Raw genomic sequence first — 15,575 nt, forward strand, 5'->3', positions numbered from 1 at the left:
TCATGAGATAGCGTAGATATATGTTTGGTTTGCTTTGTGTGTGTGTGTGTGTGTGTGTGATATATAGACTAATTGTAACTAGCATTAAACAGATTCGAACAGCGTAACATAGCTCTATATAGTGGCTTGCTTTTAATATGTATGTATCAATTTCTCTATATGTTTAGGCTTTTGTACATACTCAATTTATACATCTCCATTCGGTCCGGTCCCTAAGCCACCATCCGACACTACAGATACTTACTCGTTCATCCAGCATTAGCGGCAAACAATTTCAACATTTATCAATTAGACAATAGACCGTAAATAAATACAATTATGGCAGTTGATAGAAGCGCTTACAAATTATAAACAAAATTCAGTTAGATTACACATCAAACATAAAAATAGGATAGCCCTTTTTAAACATATCATATCTCATTAATATTATCAATACTGTTGCCCGTAAGGCTATCCATTCCTATTACCTTTAATATTTCCATAGTTTTCCTTTCGATACGAGTACGAGTACAAGAGAATGGTCGATCATCAATGCTTAATATTTAGTTAACAATAATTATTTTCCACCTATTTTTGCTGTGTTTGTTTCTCTCGCATTACTTATACAGCAAAATACATATATGTACAATTATGTATATACGGATATATTATTGGAAAACACAGAAAACCATCGTTATATACGTTCTACGAGTTTATGCATAAGTGTTGTAGCTTTTTTTTGGGGGTAGGGATAGGGGATCGGAAAAAAACACTTGAATTATATTTTCTTTTTAACGCACATCTAATACAACGAAAGTGTAATTTGTAATTGTGATTTGATATCAATATGTATTTCGGATTTCCATATGCAGATTATTTTATGTACGTGTAAGTATATCCATTAAAATGACTTTTTCTTACTTGATTTCGGTTGTATTCTTCGTTTAATTGGTTATGAACATGACAGAGAGATAGAGCTGAGTTTGATTTAATTGTGGATCATCTATTTAAAGACCATGCCCAAAAGAGCAATGAATACAAACACATACTTCATATGGGAGATTAGCCTGCCTTTTGGCGGATGAAAATGCTGTTGACTATATGTCAAAATCTGTGGTGATCTTAACATTAACGCCGACCCCCCGCAGGGTATCGTCTGTGTGTTTGTAGATTTGTTTTATTTGTGTTTAAGCGAATGCATTATGCCGCTTAGAGGCCAAAGCCCATGGCTCGTTATACGTTTCCTGTTTTTTCGTTTGCAGCATGAAGAGAGGAGAGGATTATAATTGGAATCAGAATTGCATTTAATTAGTTTGCTTTGTATATATGTACACACATAATGGGTTTAAAAGTATAAATATGTAGACTAAATAAATACAAAATGCACAAAATAAAGGGACTAGGACTACTAGGCATATAGATTGGCTAAACAATAATGATAGGGTGAGCGAGATAGGAGCAGCCATCGCTCAACTTAGGTGTAAATATCAGACACTAGAAACTAAATAATCACAATTAACAAATAATAGATATACATACAATGTCGAATGGAAAATATTGCAACAAATTATAACTAAACATAATAAGTCGGCATGGTATTTTCTCTTGAAAGAAGAGAACGACATAACGAGAACAAATTGGCATTGCTTATTCGATATCAATAAATCATAAGATGTGGAGTTGGAATGTGTAGCATAGAGAGCTTAGCGTGGTGCTGTCGTGGTTTGTCTGGGTTTCGAGAGATTCACTGCTTTCCCTGCTTTGAGGTGCCATTCACTTTCAATGTCTTACCGGACGTCACAAAGGGACCCACATAGTTGCTGGGAAACAGACCGGATAGGCCATTCAGCTCGCCGCGCCACCATTCCGGCTCATCACGGCCCAACACACTGATAATGTCGTCCTTCTCAAATGAGAGCTCATCGTCGTTTTGTGCTTTGTATGGATAGAGAGCAATGACCTTATCTGGAATAGGGATGACAGGAAGAGAGTAAGGCATGCTTGTCGAGTGACATTTCTGCTTTTCAAACAAACCCAAGATCTGTTCGGTCATTTCAATGCGACTGCCCGAGACAGGTGTGTTGCGTCCGCTGTTGCGACCACCCTGCAGCACCTTTACATAGGTCGCGGGGAACCAACCGATCTGTCTGCGTCTGCCCTTGGCCTGCAGCTCACCCTCCCACCAGCCAGAGTCGGTCTTCTTGCGGATCATAATCAGTTGGCCGCGCGTCAGGGACAGCTGTTCGGTGCTGGTTGCCTCGTACGGCGCAATCACTTGTGCAATCTCCGATCGTTTGGCCCGCATGCCCTAGAAGATCGTAGGCAGAGATCAAAATTAAGATTAGTTATGGACGCTGCAAATGGGAGGCAACAAAAAGCTGTGTCAACTATTTACGGGTGTCATGGAAGAGGTGCGTGACATGGGTCGGCTATAGCTCTCGGCCGGTTCGCTGCTTTGTGTCTTGGACTGTGTATTGATCTGGGAAACTTCAGTGTCAAGGTCTTCGTGCGCATCCTCCGCCACTGCGGTCTGCTCTGCCAGCTGGGCTGTGGGCTGCTGCTGCTCCTCCAGCTGCTGTGGTAGTGGCTCTTCATGCAGCTGTTCCTGAGCGTGCGCCTGTGGCAGCGAATATGTTTCAACTTGAGCAGCGTAGGCAGAGTTGCTGTTTAGTGTAGCCTCCTGGGTTTGCGAGTGCACAAATATGACGGTGGCAAAGGGTACAGCACATGAAAAGCATTGGATTAGTAGATGAAAAATGATTGGTTGGTTAACACACGACTCTACTCTGGAGGGGTGTATACACAGCTTCCGTTTTTCTTTTCGTTTTTTTGCAGTAGTGTCTATCAACCTACAGAAGTGCGAGCTACTCCACTCACCTGATCAGCCGAGTCAGTCACAGCTGCAGTTGCAGCTGCAGTCACCGCTGTGCCCACGTCCGCCTTCTGCACATAGTTCGAGGGGAACATGCCGGTGCGATTACCAATGGTGCCGGTCCACCATTCGCCTTCCTTTTTGATAACCATCACCATTTCACCAGCACCAAAGCTTAGGTCACCATCCTCGGCAGATTCATAAGGATATGCGGCTATGTAGTACTCGATTTCGGAGCCCGAGGATGTCAGGTCTGCGTCCAATGAGGGAGCCACATTGATATTGTCATTGTAGGTGTCTGCCGAATACGGATTTATGGATGATGATGCTGCTGCTGGCTCGTCGATCACCGCTGGCTCGATGGTCGAAGTAACAGCGGCGCCTGCGAGTCCTTCTTCCTCCAGCTTTTCCACATAGGACTCGGGGAACCAGCCTGTATGGCCATTGATCTCCCCAGCCAGCCAGCCTGGCTCGGCATTCTGCTCGAGTGGAACCAGAATGAGATCACCTGGCACGAATGTTATCTCCTCGGCATTACGGGCATTGAACTCATAGACGGCGCGATATTTGGCAAAACCCTCGGGCGCTGGCCCGCTCAGATCCACAGCTGGTGCTGCCACGGCGCCAGTGTCATTGGTCAGGCCACCATAGGCATCGGTTGCTGCTGCTTCAGGCTCACCCCAACCTCCGCTAGAGGCGCCCGTATCCCAAGCGGCGGTGGCTATCACCTCGTTCTTGCGATTGTATTTCAATTCCAACACGGAGGTGCGCTCCACATCGTACTCCTTGTAGAGTTCCTCGCATTTGGCGAGCAGAGCGGAGAGTTCGTCCTTTACCTCCGTCATCTGCAGGTCGTTCGAGTTGATGTCCTCCTTCTTGGACTCGATTTCCTTGCCAATGTTTTCCACCTTATCTTTTATCTGATTGATCAGCAGCTACAGCAGAGAAGGGATACATATAATTTATGTTATTGTGGTACAAATAAGTAAAAGTTGTTCATACAAAAACTCACCTGCTTATGGGCAAACGCAGCATTTAGCTGCTCCTGTTGCGCCTCACCGCCCATGGCAGCGCCACTGGACTTGCTCTTCGCATCCCATTTGGCCCGCTCTTGGGTGAGCTGCATCAGCTTGGCATTCTGCTCCTTGATACGCGTCTTTAGCTGGGCCATTTCGCTCATGGAAGTGTCTCGCTGCGTGCGCATGCCATCAATGACAGACTTGACATTGGTCACGCCTGCGCGTGTGTCGCAAATTTTTTGCGACAAGTCCTTAATCTGTAAGGCAGGAAAATTAATACTCATTCCGCTTGGGTATGGCGATAAACAACCTTTTCGTTTAGAGTGCTCAGCTCCACATTAAGCTGCGTGTTGTGTGCCTTCTGTTTGAGGACACGCTCCTGTTCACGTTGCTTCTGTGCGTTCATTTCAGCAATTCGCGCTTGCTCCCACTCCTGCTGACGTTGCTTTTCCAGCTCCCTATATAGAACAAATTCAAATCTCAGTGAAATGAGAATGGAAACAGACTTGGCATAGAACTTACTTCCTGGCTGCTTCCTTGGCCTCGAGCTCTCGTTTACGCTGATCCTCCTTTTCCATTTCAAGTTCACGCTGACGCTGTAGCTGGCGCTCCAATTCCTCCTGCTGCTTGCGCTCCGCCTCTAGGCGAGCCTTCTCGCGCCTGTCCGCCTCCTCGCGTTCCTTGCGCTCACGCTCCTCCCGCTCCTTGCGCTGCTGATCCTCGATCACCTTTCGCCTGCGGTCGAGCTCCGCCTGTCCCTTGACATAGTTCTCCTTGCGCTTGTCCTCAAACGAAGCTAAGAATGGAAATGGATTGACAGTTATTCAATTCGAAGCCTAGAGACTTTCTTCGGGAATCTTACTTTGCGGTAAGCCGGCCAGGAAATCTGCATCGCCTGCAGTCACACCGGACTGGGAGGACACAGACGCATGCCGGGAGGCGGGCTGTGAGCCTGGGCGCGAGACCACCCCCGAAACCGAACCCGGACGCGATTTAATCTTGCGCAAATTTGGCGGCACCCATTCCAAGGGCAGCGTGACGGGTATCTTCTCGCCGGCCATGGCTTTCTCGCAGAGGAACATGGCCAAAATGAACTCCTCGCAGCTGAGTCGCCCATCGCCATCGACGTCCGAGAGCGTCCAGATCTGGGCCAGCGTCACCTGAGGCAGTTTGCTCTGCACTAGAACACTGCGCGCCTGGGCGCCCGTCAAGTAGCCGGAACGGGTGCGGTCATTGGCATTGAATACCTGCGTGTATTTGCGCTTCTGGGCAGCCTGCACGGCCCACTCTCCCTGACTGCGAGATGGAGGAGAAGTTGTTTGGATTACTTGGAGCCCTGCGTAGGTTCGTTCTTGGATCTTACAGTGATTCGATGGATGGCGCCCGCTCCGAAATGGACATATGGCGGCTAGGTGGATTGCTGGAGGGCGGCGTTGGCCCTGCCGGTAGTCCTGGTGGCGAGACAATCGCTACTGCTGCTGGCACCACAGCCACTGGCACTGGGGCAGCGGGCACGGCGACAGGGAGGGCCACTGGAAGGGGAACTGGGGCAGCCACAATGCCCTTCAGCGGATCGAGTGGACTCATGGAACTGCTCGTAGAGCCACGTGGCGTCATTGTGGGCGTTTTCTGGCCTTCGGTGAGCGAGGCCAACAGAGTTGGGGGCAGCGCTTTGGGCACCTCCATGCCGCGCAGCTTCAGATTGATCAGCTTGCATGCTATGCTGAATTCATTGATGTTCATCTTGCCATCGGAATCCGTGTCAGCCAGTGCCCTACAGGAAATTAAGAATTGAGGGGAAAGCAAATATGTAAACAAAATAGCTCTTATCGGCACTGACGCCTCTTCGTGGTAGTCGAAACAATTGATAGCCGCACAAGCTAGTGAGTCACTACACTCCACTATGCTCCACTCACCATATTTGGCCCAAGATCAGAGGCGGTAGCTGGGACTGTAGGAAGAATCCCTTCGCCTGGGCGCCCGTAATGAAGCCCGCCTGGGGCTGGAGGCCTTTGAACTGCTCCTGATACTTGAGCTTCTCCCGCTGGGTCACCGCCCACGCATCCACCGCTGGATTCATTTCGATTCGCGATTATCCTACTTTTCGCAGAAGTTCTTCTCCTTCCTACCGTCCGTCCTTTCCTTTTTATTTCGGTGTTGTATCCTATGCCAGTTTCCTTCCTTCCGTTTGTGTGTGTATGTGTGTGTACTCCCACACAAGTGTGTATAGTTGTGTGCGTGTGCTTAATGCGCTCTCTTCGGCCGCTGCTGGGTACTCAAATACATGTCATGCTCTTGCTCTTGCCTTTCGCTCTCTTTACTATGGCCTATTGAGTATCGTATCCGTTTGCCACTGCTTTTGCTCCCACCACCCCACAATTTTTCACAATGGATTTTATGCTTTACCTGAAATGCAATTCTTAATGTTAGAAGTACACTATGAACAGTTGAAAGCTAGATCAGCGGCAGCGGCCGAGAAAAGTAAATGTAGGTGGCTTTCATAGATTTTCGCATTGGGTTGGTAGGCGTTTTCACTGCACAGAAAACCGACAGGGACAGGCAACAGCTTCTCGGAATTAGCTTGCACTTCTCATTAGTTGCCGACACCAACACCACACACTCGACGCAATTTTACAGGACTTTCTTACTTTTCATTGGAATACAAAAAAATTCCTACTTGCGTATTTGCGTAAATTTTTTGTTTCAATCAATAGTAGGAATCAGTGTGACCAGCAAATTGATCAAGCAGTGCTGTACAATTTTCGAGCTGTATCGCTTATTGCACAAAAATATCGCCTATTCGTGGCAGCACTCCCGATGTTTAGATACATTTTGTTGTGAGACCGTCTGTTTACTTGTGTGTGTGTGTATTTTAGAACAAGTACTATTTATTAAATGGAATTCAACCTAAGCATAAGTTTCTGCTCCCTGCATTTCGTATTTGTTCAGCACTTTTTGTATCTTGTTTGGGTCTTGTACCATATTAGACGAGTTTCGATTTTTTCGATACATATCGCATGGAGAAGGTTAATTTTATAAATAAATTTGTGGTCACACTGCTTTGAAGACCACGTGCGAACAAAATGAAAAATTAGTAAAGAAAATGTCGGAAACTTCAGAAGACGATCAAGCGCAGCTGCAGACAAGTGACGAAGAAGAGCTCAGTGGCGAGGAGGAAGACCAGATAGAGGAGTCGGAAAACGAGGATGATGTCAATGAAGGGGAGAGCGGTGACGAGGATGAGGATGAGGCCGCTGGCTCTGGGTCGGACGCTGCTGCACCAACTGAGGAGGCGAAGTTAACATGGAAGGACCTTGTATGCTACCGTAACCCCACTTTTTGAACTAGTTTTATTTATCTATTGAACGGTCCTCAGGGTCTAAATGACACGCTGTGCCAGGCATGCGAAGAGCTGAAGTGGAAGGCGCCGTCGAAAATTCAAAGGGAGGCCATACCAGTGGCTCTTCAAGGCAAGGATGTGATTGGCCTGGCCGAGACAGGCTCTGGCAAGACAGGAGCATTTGCCCTGCCCATTTTACATGCGCTGCTGGAGAACCCGCAGCGCTATTTTGCGCTGGTGCTAACGCCCACACGTGAATTAGCCTTCCAGATTGGCGAGCAGTTCGAGGCGCTTGGTAAGTGCTCAACTAGTTGTACATATCAGATCTTCCCTTTTGCACAATGATGTTAAACCAGTTTTGATTTTGTTATACAACGAAACCATGAAATTATTATTTTACTTATTCGTCACTACCTCTGAGCAAATCCGGCTAAAGTCACGGCACGTGGTACTCCTAGCAACTCGCGTCTCATGCAAGAATTTGTATCTTTCAGGCAGCGGAATTGGCATCAAGTGCTGTGTGGTTGTGGGTGGCATGGACATGGTTGCCCAGGGCCTGCAGCTGGCAAAGAAACCGCACATAATCATTGCCACGCCGGGTCGCCTGGTGGACCACTTGGAGAACATGAAGGGCTTTAATTTGAAGGCCATCAAATACTTGGTCATGGACGAGGCAGACAGAATACTCAACATGGACTTTGAGGTGGAGCTGGATAAGATACTGAAGGTGCTGCCACGCGAGCGTCGCACATTTCTGTTCAGTGCGACAATGACAAAGAAAGTGAAGAAGCTGCAGAGGGCTTCATTGAAGGATCCCGTCAAGGTGGAGGTCTCCAACAAGTATCAGACCGTCGAGCAGCTGCAGCAATCGTATCTTTTCATACCCGTCAAGTACAAGGATGTCTATCTGGTGCACATACTCAACGAGCTGGCCGGCAATAGTTTCATGATCTTCTGCAGCACCTGTAACAACACTGTGAAGACAGCTCTGATGCTGCGTGCTCTGGGTCTGGCCGCTATTCCTCTTCATGGTCAAATGTCGCAGAACAAGCGCCTGGCGGCGCTCAACAAATTCAAGGCCAAGAATCGCTCCATTTTAATCTCTACAGACGTGGCCTCTCGCGGCCTAGACATTCCGCATGTCGATGTGGTTGTGAATTTTGACATACCCACCCACAGCAAAGACTACATCCATCGTGTGGGTCGCACAGCTCGAGCGGGACGCTCGGGCAGGGCCATTACCATTGTCAGCCAGTATGATATCGAGCTGTATCAGCGCATCGAGCATCTGCTGGGCAAACAGCTGCCGCTCTACAAATGTGAGGAGGACGAAGTGATGGCCCTGCAGGAGCGCGTGGCTGAGGCGCAGCGCACGGCCAAGCTGGAGCTGAAAGATCTTGAGGACACCAAGGGTGGCAGGGGTCACAAGCGTGGTGGGGACAATCACGATGATTCGGAACACTTTGCAGGCGCGCGGAAGCGCATGAAGCCCATGGGCAACGGTGCTGGAGGGGGAGGGGGTAAGGGCAAGAAACCCTTTGCCAAAAAAAACTGGACCAAGGGAAAGCAGAAAAGATAATACATTAATTTTTAGTTATTTAATTAGCGTTATACTTGTCATAAATTTCGGAATACAAAGAAAAAATATTTTTGTAGGCAGGATAATCTATTTATTTTATAAACATGATCTCGATATTTAGCTGTTCAACGCTCGCTTTAGTTAATGTTATCTTCAGTTTGCGTTTAAGAGAGACTGTGGCATATGTCGGCGTATGATACGACGCCGTCATTAACGTATTGTTGATTAAACACTGATTGCAGGTCTGTGTTTACCCCGAGATTGTTGCCCAGGATCTGTGCAGCCTTTATTTGCAATTCCAGACTACCATTTGTCGACGCGTTAATGGCTGCCGATATCTCAGATGGTAAATTGAATCCAGTCTTGAGCAGGTCGCTCAACTGATCAGTGTAGGAATACCAGTAAGAAGATGCCAGCAGTTGTAATATTTTGTAGGTCAGATCCTTGTACTTGTGCGCTTTACTGGGCAGAACCCATAGATACTCCATGATGCACGCCATAGCTTCGAGTTCCCAGCCGTTGTTTTTCAAGATATCAAAGGTTAAACCAACAATGCGCGCACTTTGGGATTTATACAGCCGACAATCGGCGAGCAAGTGCAACAAGTCTTCATGTAGATTGCGGTTGCTGTAAGCATTAGCGAAGCATTCAGCGAAATGCAGGAACAGAAATTGATTACGTCGTAGCAGACCATATGTGATCAGAAGACTATCCGCACCTAGGTGCAACAGTTTGTTGAACACATCTTTAAAGTCGCTGATGCTATGATTACACTTGTGAACCTGACACTCATCGTAAATAGCGTCAAAGCAGTGGACACCAAATAAATCAGGCATCCAGTGTAGAGAGTGTTGCCATTGCGTTTCGGTCACACTAATTAGCTCCGCAGGCCGAGGGTGGTATTCAGGATAAATTTCATAACTTCCATTATCAACATCCGTCGTCATCATTGATAAGTAACACCGTTCTATATTCATTTGCTGTGGCTGGGCGTACTGCGAGTGCCTTCTAGTCAAAATCGGCCTTACAGATAAAGCTGCAGGATTCTGTGCAGATGCAGCTGGAGGCTGCTGTACAGACACAGCTGGAAGAGGCACTGAATATATATTTCGCACAAGTGCGTTGCCTTGCATCAGAAACTGTTCCTGGTTGTTAAGAGACTGTTTCATTGTTGGACTACATACTGAAGTCTGTGGGAACGGCCTGTTTACTGCGATTTGGTTCCCCTGTGGCATCCTGTGTACTTGAGCCTGTGCCTGGCCATTGGGTGGGTTCTGCCATATCGACGCCACTGAAGTTACAGCTGAACGTGGCCCTAGATTTGGGTAGCGCTTGTTTTGGCGAACGCCAAGCTCTCGTCGGCCCCTTTGAGGAGGTCTTGCAGAACCAGACGCAGCAAATGTAGGAGTCGCCGTTGGTGGTTGATTAATTTGAAGATTCTTCTCTTTCTTTGTGTATGGAGTTTGCTTTAGTTGCTCTGACTTAGGGTTTTTTTTCTGATTCATTTGAATGTTTTTCGATGGCATTCGGGTTTGACTGTTCTCGTTCTCTCCAAGCTCTTGGTTACTCTCCAAATCGTCCAGGCCATCCCAAGATGTATTCATTGACAACACATCGTCCTCAACCACGTCGTCGTCTTTTTCCTTGTCATTTACAACGTCCAGTGACGGATTCGGGTTGAATTGACTGGCGATTTCGCTTGGTGACAATTTCCAAGACATTTTTAAGTCGATTTGCGGCGTTGTTTTCTTAGTAGGCCGGCAGCAACAACGGTAGAGGCATGATGCTTTACGATTATTCGATATTTTCGGCCATTTTTACATGTCTTGAAGCAGTGTTCACACACCATCAATTAATTGTATTGCAAAACTTTTTTAATTTTTATTTACTATAAATGCGAAAAATATGACATCTTAAATAATTGTTTATGATGATTTTCACCATCCTTATTAAAAGTCAACACTTAAACCGCCTGCGTCAAGAGCTTGAGTACTCCTAATGTTTACCGTGTATGTATCCACTTACATACATATACAGATATATGTACATCCGTATGTGTGTACCTCTTTGCTCATGTCCAAGGCGGCACATGCCAACAGTAAAACGAATATTTTAATAGAAAACCATAAAAAAAACTGAAACACAGAAAATATAATAAACCCTCTATAATTTCTATAGTTATTAGTTCTGTTTTATTAAATCGTCATAATTATTGTAATACAAACATGTTTGTAAACTTATAAATTGAAATATTTAATATCATTACAGTAATGATACCAAGTCCGATGGGATTTTATAATTGCGCACCGAAATACATATAACTGATTGTGTTCGATTCTACTGTTCAACAGCCTTTTAAAAATATATTGTTCCCAGCTGGTGTACCTCTCATTGAGGGTTATCTTCCATAAACTTAACAATAGCTTTCGTAAGCTCTGTGTTCGATCCCCCAGAGCCGACTCGAAAGACCAACAAGAGCTTCAAAGCGTCGTTTTTTAATTCTTGTTTCCCGTGCGTCGACGAGAGAATGGTTATCAGTATATTAGGTGGTAAATGGAACCCTTGTGTTTGGCATAGCTTCACTATACTATCACTATAAGTGTACCAATTGGAGGTTGATAGAATTTGTAAGATAATTAACGTCAGTTCCCTGAACTCGTGCGCTCTACTGGGCGCCCATAAGGTACTCATAATGCAACACGTTGCATGCGTTTCCAAGCCCTTGTTTTTCATGGCAGTGAAGACTTTGCTAACAATTGGAGCACTAAAGGACTTGTATAAGCGGCAATCCATCAGCAAGTGCATCAAGTCGTTTTGCATATTTTTCGAGTCAAATACATCCACATAAACCGAAGCAAATCTGAGAAAGAGACGCTGACTATGCATTACTATTCGGTGATATGTGAATAACAGATTATGCTCATCCAATTTCATCACTTTCCGTGTAAACTCTCCTATGCCGGTGAATGTATGGTTACAGCATTGAGCGGTGCAATCATCGTCTAGATTTGCATAGCACTTGACTCCAAATAAATTCACCATCCAGTACTCACAACTAAACCATTCCTTATCACTAGGACGAAAGGAATTGTTATTCACAGCTGAATAACGATATGGCGGGGCAATTTTCGGTTGAGGTTTCGCCATATCTCGAGCGGGGAATATCTGTTCACGTGGATTGCCAAACGATTGCGTTATTGTTGCAGCAGGGTTCATCATGGATTTATCCTGTAGCTGCGTTACAATTGGAGCAGGCGCTGAATACGCTGGATAAGTCGCTGCGTATTGTTTATGCACTAGCGCATTCTCCCGAAGCTGTATCCTTTCCTGGTCGTTGGTTGAGTATATTATTGGTATACGTACTGAAGACGTTAGGAGGCCTGTAGGAGGCATTGAATATATGGTTTGCGCTTCTATATTCCTCTCTGACCGTCCGGTAAACGTGTGCATTATTGGTGTGCACTCTGTAGGTCTTGTGTATGCCGTATGGGTTAGGCTTGTCTTCTGGTCATACTGGGATTGAATTATTGGGGCAGGCACTAAAGGTAATGTTGAAGAGGGCACTTCATGATGGTCGAGTACAAACAACGGCGCAGCAGACCCTGATTGTTTCCGTTTCGTTAATATCCGCTTCTTTGGCTCCGGCTGTTCCTTTTCTTTCAGTATTTCCTCGTTGACGCACAGCGTTGGCATTATTGGCTGTTGCGTCTCCAGTGCCTCTGTATTAACTCGGGGTATGCGATAGTTTCTGAACGAAGCTTTTATAATCTCTGGTTTAGTCTCCACTTCATTCATGCCATCCCAAGATGCAGCCGTAACCGATAAGACATCATCGTCAATGTCTCCATCCTCTTCGTAGTCAAGAATGTCCTCCTCTTCGCCGGTGAGCAGCATGAGGTCTGCCTTTTCCATATCGACTTTGGAGGAATTTGGCAAGATTTCAAAGATCGCCGTTGTGTCGGCTAGTTGATCGTAAATTTCGCTTGGTGTGTTACTGGTAAAGCTCTTCAGGCAATTATCAATTTCTGGAGATATCTCAATGTCCTCCACATTGTTCTCGCTGCTTAAATCGATCTGTTGCTCACTCCAGCAGTTGGTTATGGCGCTGTCGGCCTTTTCGGCTGCCTTTTCTAAATCAATATCTGTCTGCTCTACGGATTCCTCAAATATGTTAGTGCTTAAATCGATAGGAGTTGGATCCATTTCAATCTTAGGCATTGAACGAGCACTCTCCAGATGTCGGTTAATCTGTGGCAACAAAATAAATCTGTTAGGATGTATATATTCCATAATGCAGCTTACAACTTTTACTGGAACATGTGCTTGTCTCCTTCTCTTGATCGGCTGCAATGGTGTTGGTTTGGTTGGTTCAGTCGGTGATTTACGCTTAACTGACCCTGGAGATACGGGACTCTTGGCACTATGGTTTTCAATATTTTCAGGTTTTCTTCCCTCTGCTTCAGTGGCATTTTGGTCAAATAATATTTGTTTCCGCAATTCAGACAAGGGCAAATCGTCAAGCGAATCCATAAGTTCTTTACTTTTCCAGCCAGATTTCAGGGTGTCGTGACGCCTTTTGACGATGCTAGAGCGCGGTCTGTCTTTATTTGCATGCTTCAATGAATGCGATAACTCCGCCAGACTCTGAACGATAAAAAGTATATTTGAGTAGCTTTGATATTTAATATAAGCAAAATCGATGTTTCATACCATTGAAAACTCAGGGCTGGATGTAGTAGATTCTTCGGGAGTCAATGGCGGAATGTGTTCGTCTGGAGACGCCTGCGGTTTGCTACCAGCTAAAACCGAGCTTTGGCTAGACTTTAATGGTCCCGATTGGTCCGCCTGAACAATAGAAATTGTAAATTTCTCAATTTTCATGCATTATTGATTTTCTTTCTTACTTTTTTAAGCTCAATGTTGGGTTCACCAAGAGTCGGTGCCAGCTCTGGCGATTTTTCTTCCTAAACGATATAAATTAGAATTACAATTTAAAGCAATTCTACTTTTTTTTAGTTTCTTACCTGGCGATCAAGAAAAGACCCCGAAGATCCATGGTTAGTGTGCTCTCGAGCAGGCGAAATATCTCCATCATGAGTGGCTTCTTGCTCTGGACCGCCTGTGCAGCTGGGTTTACGCTTAATTTTACGTGTTTGCTTCGTCTGAAGGATAGATTTTTTATTTTGATACCTATTTTTACAGCATACCTTCTTAATATCTGTGTTAGCCTCTCGAGGAGGCGGTTGAGGGCCGTCAGCATTAAGCGAGGTATCTCTAGGTTTTGATGATCCAGATTTGTGTGCCTATAAGATATAATTAAAAGAATATAGTTGAATGGTTTAACTTGCGATAGATAGACAAATGTTGACCTACATTTTCAAGCCCAGGTACGTCCAAAAGAAGCGAATTGGATATACGCTTTGAAGACCGCAATTCATGCAACTGAAGAATATAACTTTTTTTTTGTATATCTATGGAATCAGTATTTATTTTGCATCTTACCTTTTTGGGGTCAGGGAGATCCAGAGAAAGCCAGTTGGGTATTTCCTTATATGAGACATTGGGCTCCTGAGCAGTCGCTTCAGTTTCCGTATCAAGTTTCAAGGTTCGTCTACTTCTTGAAGTCCGCAATTTGTCGCCCTGAACGATATAAGTCATATGTTAAAAGTTATTAAAGAAGTCCGCAGTAGTCCGTAGTAGATTTTCTACCTTTTCAAGGTCCAGGGGCAGCGAGTTGGGTCTACATTTGGTCGGGTTCGATGTGTCAGCGAGCTCACGAGCAGTTGAAATAGTTCCAGTAGATTCTGTAGTCTCTAGCGGATTTGTCACAGTTTTGATGGGCTTTTTTAATTTCTTGTGGCCTGCCCTTACATTTTCAAGCTCAGTGGGCCCATCAGGATTCAGTGCCAGTTCCGCCTGTGCCTCCACCTGAAATATAGGGTTGCTTTGTTTTAATAGTTGTTGAATCAGCATTTAACAGATTGCTTACCACTCCATAGATAATGTGTTCCCGAGGAGGTGGAATCGATCCATCTGTTTCAGCCGTGCTGTAGCTAGGCGTTAATGATCGCGATTGGTCCGTCTGTACGATATAGATAATAGTTAGTAACATTCAAACGGCATCAAATTAGTTGTATACCCTTTCAGGGCCCCGCAGGTCCGGAGAAATCGAACTGGGTCTGCGCTTCGATGAGTCATTGAGCTCCTGAGCAGGCAAAATAGATCCGCCATGAGCTGCTTTCGGTTCCAAACTGCTTCCACGCCTTGCTGGCTGCCGGTGTTTGTCCTGGACGATAGAAATGATGTTACCTATGTCCCTATTCAATCAGTATCTGTAATGTTTCTTGCATTTTGGAAGTCGGTGTGATCCTGAGAAGGAGATGTGGCATCGTCGTCTAGCTTTATCTGCTGGAACACGGCTTCGATCATTTCATCTACAGATGGCTTATCCTTATGAAACGATCGAAATAAATAGGAATTCAATAAAATGCATTTATTTTCACATTACTGTGTGTGCGGATATACAAACCTTTCTGTCCCAGCTCCGTAAGAAGTCTACTTGGTAATATTGCCACTCGGCCTCCGATAATTTATCTTCACCATGTTTTTCCTTCAATCGCCGGAACAGTTTGAGCTTCAGCTCCTCTCGCATTTTTTTGGATCGCACGTGAAAATTAAAATTAAACACAATTTTTTTTTGGTGGCACCAAGTGCCGTTATGATAGGACTGTCAAATATATCGATATTTATTTAAAATAAAAATATATTTATATCGTGATTTTTTTT

At 45.3% G+C, this 15,575-nt stretch overlaps 4 protein-coding genes across 6 annotated transcripts; 1 reads left to right on the plus strand and 3 right to left on the minus strand.

The window, feature by feature from the left end:
* Positions 1–768: 768 nt before the first annotated feature.
* Positions 769–6,636, minus strand: LOC117584599 (intersectin-1). Of its 3 annotated transcripts, XM_034273603.1 has the most exons (12): positions 6,519–6,636; positions 5,787–6,276; positions 5,234–5,644; positions 4,733–5,166; positions 4,393–4,666; positions 4,181–4,328; positions 3,864–4,127; positions 2,857–3,786; positions 2,375–2,659; positions 2,014–2,287; positions 1,771–1,944; positions 769–1,223 (listed from the first exon to the last, which is right to left on the minus strand). In XM_034273603.1, exons 2-12 carry the CDS (start codon positions 5,948–5,950, stop codon positions 1,213–1,215), a joined length of 3,369 nt encoding a protein of 1,122 aa, XP_034129494.1. In that variant the 5' UTR covers positions 5,951–6,276; positions 6,519–6,636; the 3' UTR covers positions 769–1,212. The 3 variants fall into 3 exon arrangements, with proteins under 3 accessions (XP_034129494.1, XP_034129493.1, XP_034129496.1); XM_034273602.1 differs by lacking the exon at positions 769–1,223 and having other exon boundaries at positions 1,266–1,944; XM_034273605.1 differs by lacking the exons at positions 769–1,223; positions 2,375–2,659 and having other exon boundaries at positions 1,266–1,944.
* Positions 6,637–6,911: 275 nt separating this feature from the next.
* On the plus strand, positions 6,912–8,861 carry LOC117584600 (probable ATP-dependent RNA helicase DDX47). The gene is made up of 3 exons (XM_034273606.1): positions 6,912–7,186; positions 7,247–7,505; positions 7,705–8,861. The coding sequence occupies exons 1-3, from the start codon at positions 6,974–6,976 to the stop codon at positions 8,787–8,789; spliced, it is 1,557 nt and encodes a 518-aa protein (XP_034129497.1). The 5' UTR covers positions 6,912–6,973; the 3' UTR covers positions 8,790–8,861.
* A 92-nt stretch (positions 8,862–8,953) lies between these two features.
* On the minus strand, positions 8,954–10,510 carry LOC117583961 (protein deadlock). The gene has a single exon (XM_034272662.1). The coding sequence runs from the start codon at positions 10,508–10,510 to the stop codon at positions 8,954–8,956; it is 1,557 nt and encodes a 518-aa protein (XP_034128553.1).
* A 505-nt stretch (positions 10,511–11,015) lies between these two features.
* Positions 11,016–15,084, minus strand: LOC117584528. The gene is made up of 10 exons (XM_034273477.1): positions 14,929–15,084; positions 14,779–14,871; positions 14,499–14,717; positions 14,292–14,429; positions 14,163–14,231; positions 13,814–14,092; positions 13,694–13,753; positions 13,500–13,634; positions 13,101–13,433; positions 11,016–13,037 (listed from the first exon to the last, which is right to left on the minus strand). Exons 8-10 carry the CDS (start codon positions 13,500–13,502, stop codon positions 11,178–11,180), a joined length of 2,196 nt encoding a protein of 731 aa, XP_034129368.1. The 5' UTR covers positions 13,503–13,634; positions 13,694–13,753; positions 13,814–14,092; positions 14,163–14,231; positions 14,292–14,429; positions 14,499–14,717; positions 14,779–14,871; positions 14,929–15,084; the 3' UTR covers positions 11,016–11,177.
* Between the last annotated feature and the right edge of the window lie 491 nt (positions 15,085–15,575).

The sequence above is a fragment of the Drosophila guanche genome, unplaced genomic scaffold (genome assembly GCF_900245975.1).
Source record: "Drosophila guanche unplaced genomic scaffold, DGUA_6, whole genome shotgun sequence".
Lineage (NCBI taxonomy): Eukaryota > Metazoa > Arthropoda > Insecta > Diptera > Drosophilidae > Drosophila > Drosophila guanche.

What these genes read in the sequence shown, in the direction of transcription:
- LOC117584600 (XM_034273606.1), top strand. Translation starts at nt 6,974, where the DNA reads ATGTCGGAAACTTCAGAAGACGATCAAGCGCAGCTGCAGACAAGTGAC. An exon ending in AGTTAACATGGAAGGACCTT is followed by an intron (nt 7,187 to 7,246) that starts GTATGCTACCGT and finishes AACGGTCCTCAG; the next exon opens with GGTCTAAATGACACGCTGTG. An exon ending in CGAGCAGTTCGAGGCGCTTG is followed by an intron (nt 7,506 to 7,704) that starts GTAAGTGCTCAA and finishes TGTATCTTTCAG; the next exon opens with GCAGCGGAATTGGCATCAAG.
- LOC117584599 (XM_034273602.1), bottom strand. Translation starts at nt 5,950, where the DNA reads ATGAATCCAGCGGTGGATGCGTGGGCGGTGACCCAGCGGGAGAAGCTC. An exon ending in GCCAAGGAAGCAGCCAGGAA is followed by an intron (nt 4,329 to 4,392) that starts GTAAGTTCTATG and finishes TGTTCTATATAG; the next exon opens with GGAGCTGGAAAAGCAACGTC. An exon ending in GCACCTCTTCCATGACACCC is followed by an intron (nt 2,288 to 2,374) that starts GTAAATAGTTGA and finishes ACGATCTTCTAG; the next exon opens with GGCATGCGGGCCAAACGATC.
- LOC117584528 (XM_034273477.1), bottom strand. An exon ending in GGAGACAAGCACATGTTCCA is followed by an intron (nt 13,038 to 13,100) that starts GTAAAAGTTGTA and finishes TTGTTGCCACAG; the next exon opens with ATTAACCGACATCTGGAGAG.
- LOC117583961 (XM_034272662.1), bottom strand. Translation starts at nt 10,510, where the DNA reads ATGTCTTGGAAATTGTCACCAAGCGAAATCGCCAGTCAATTCAACCCG.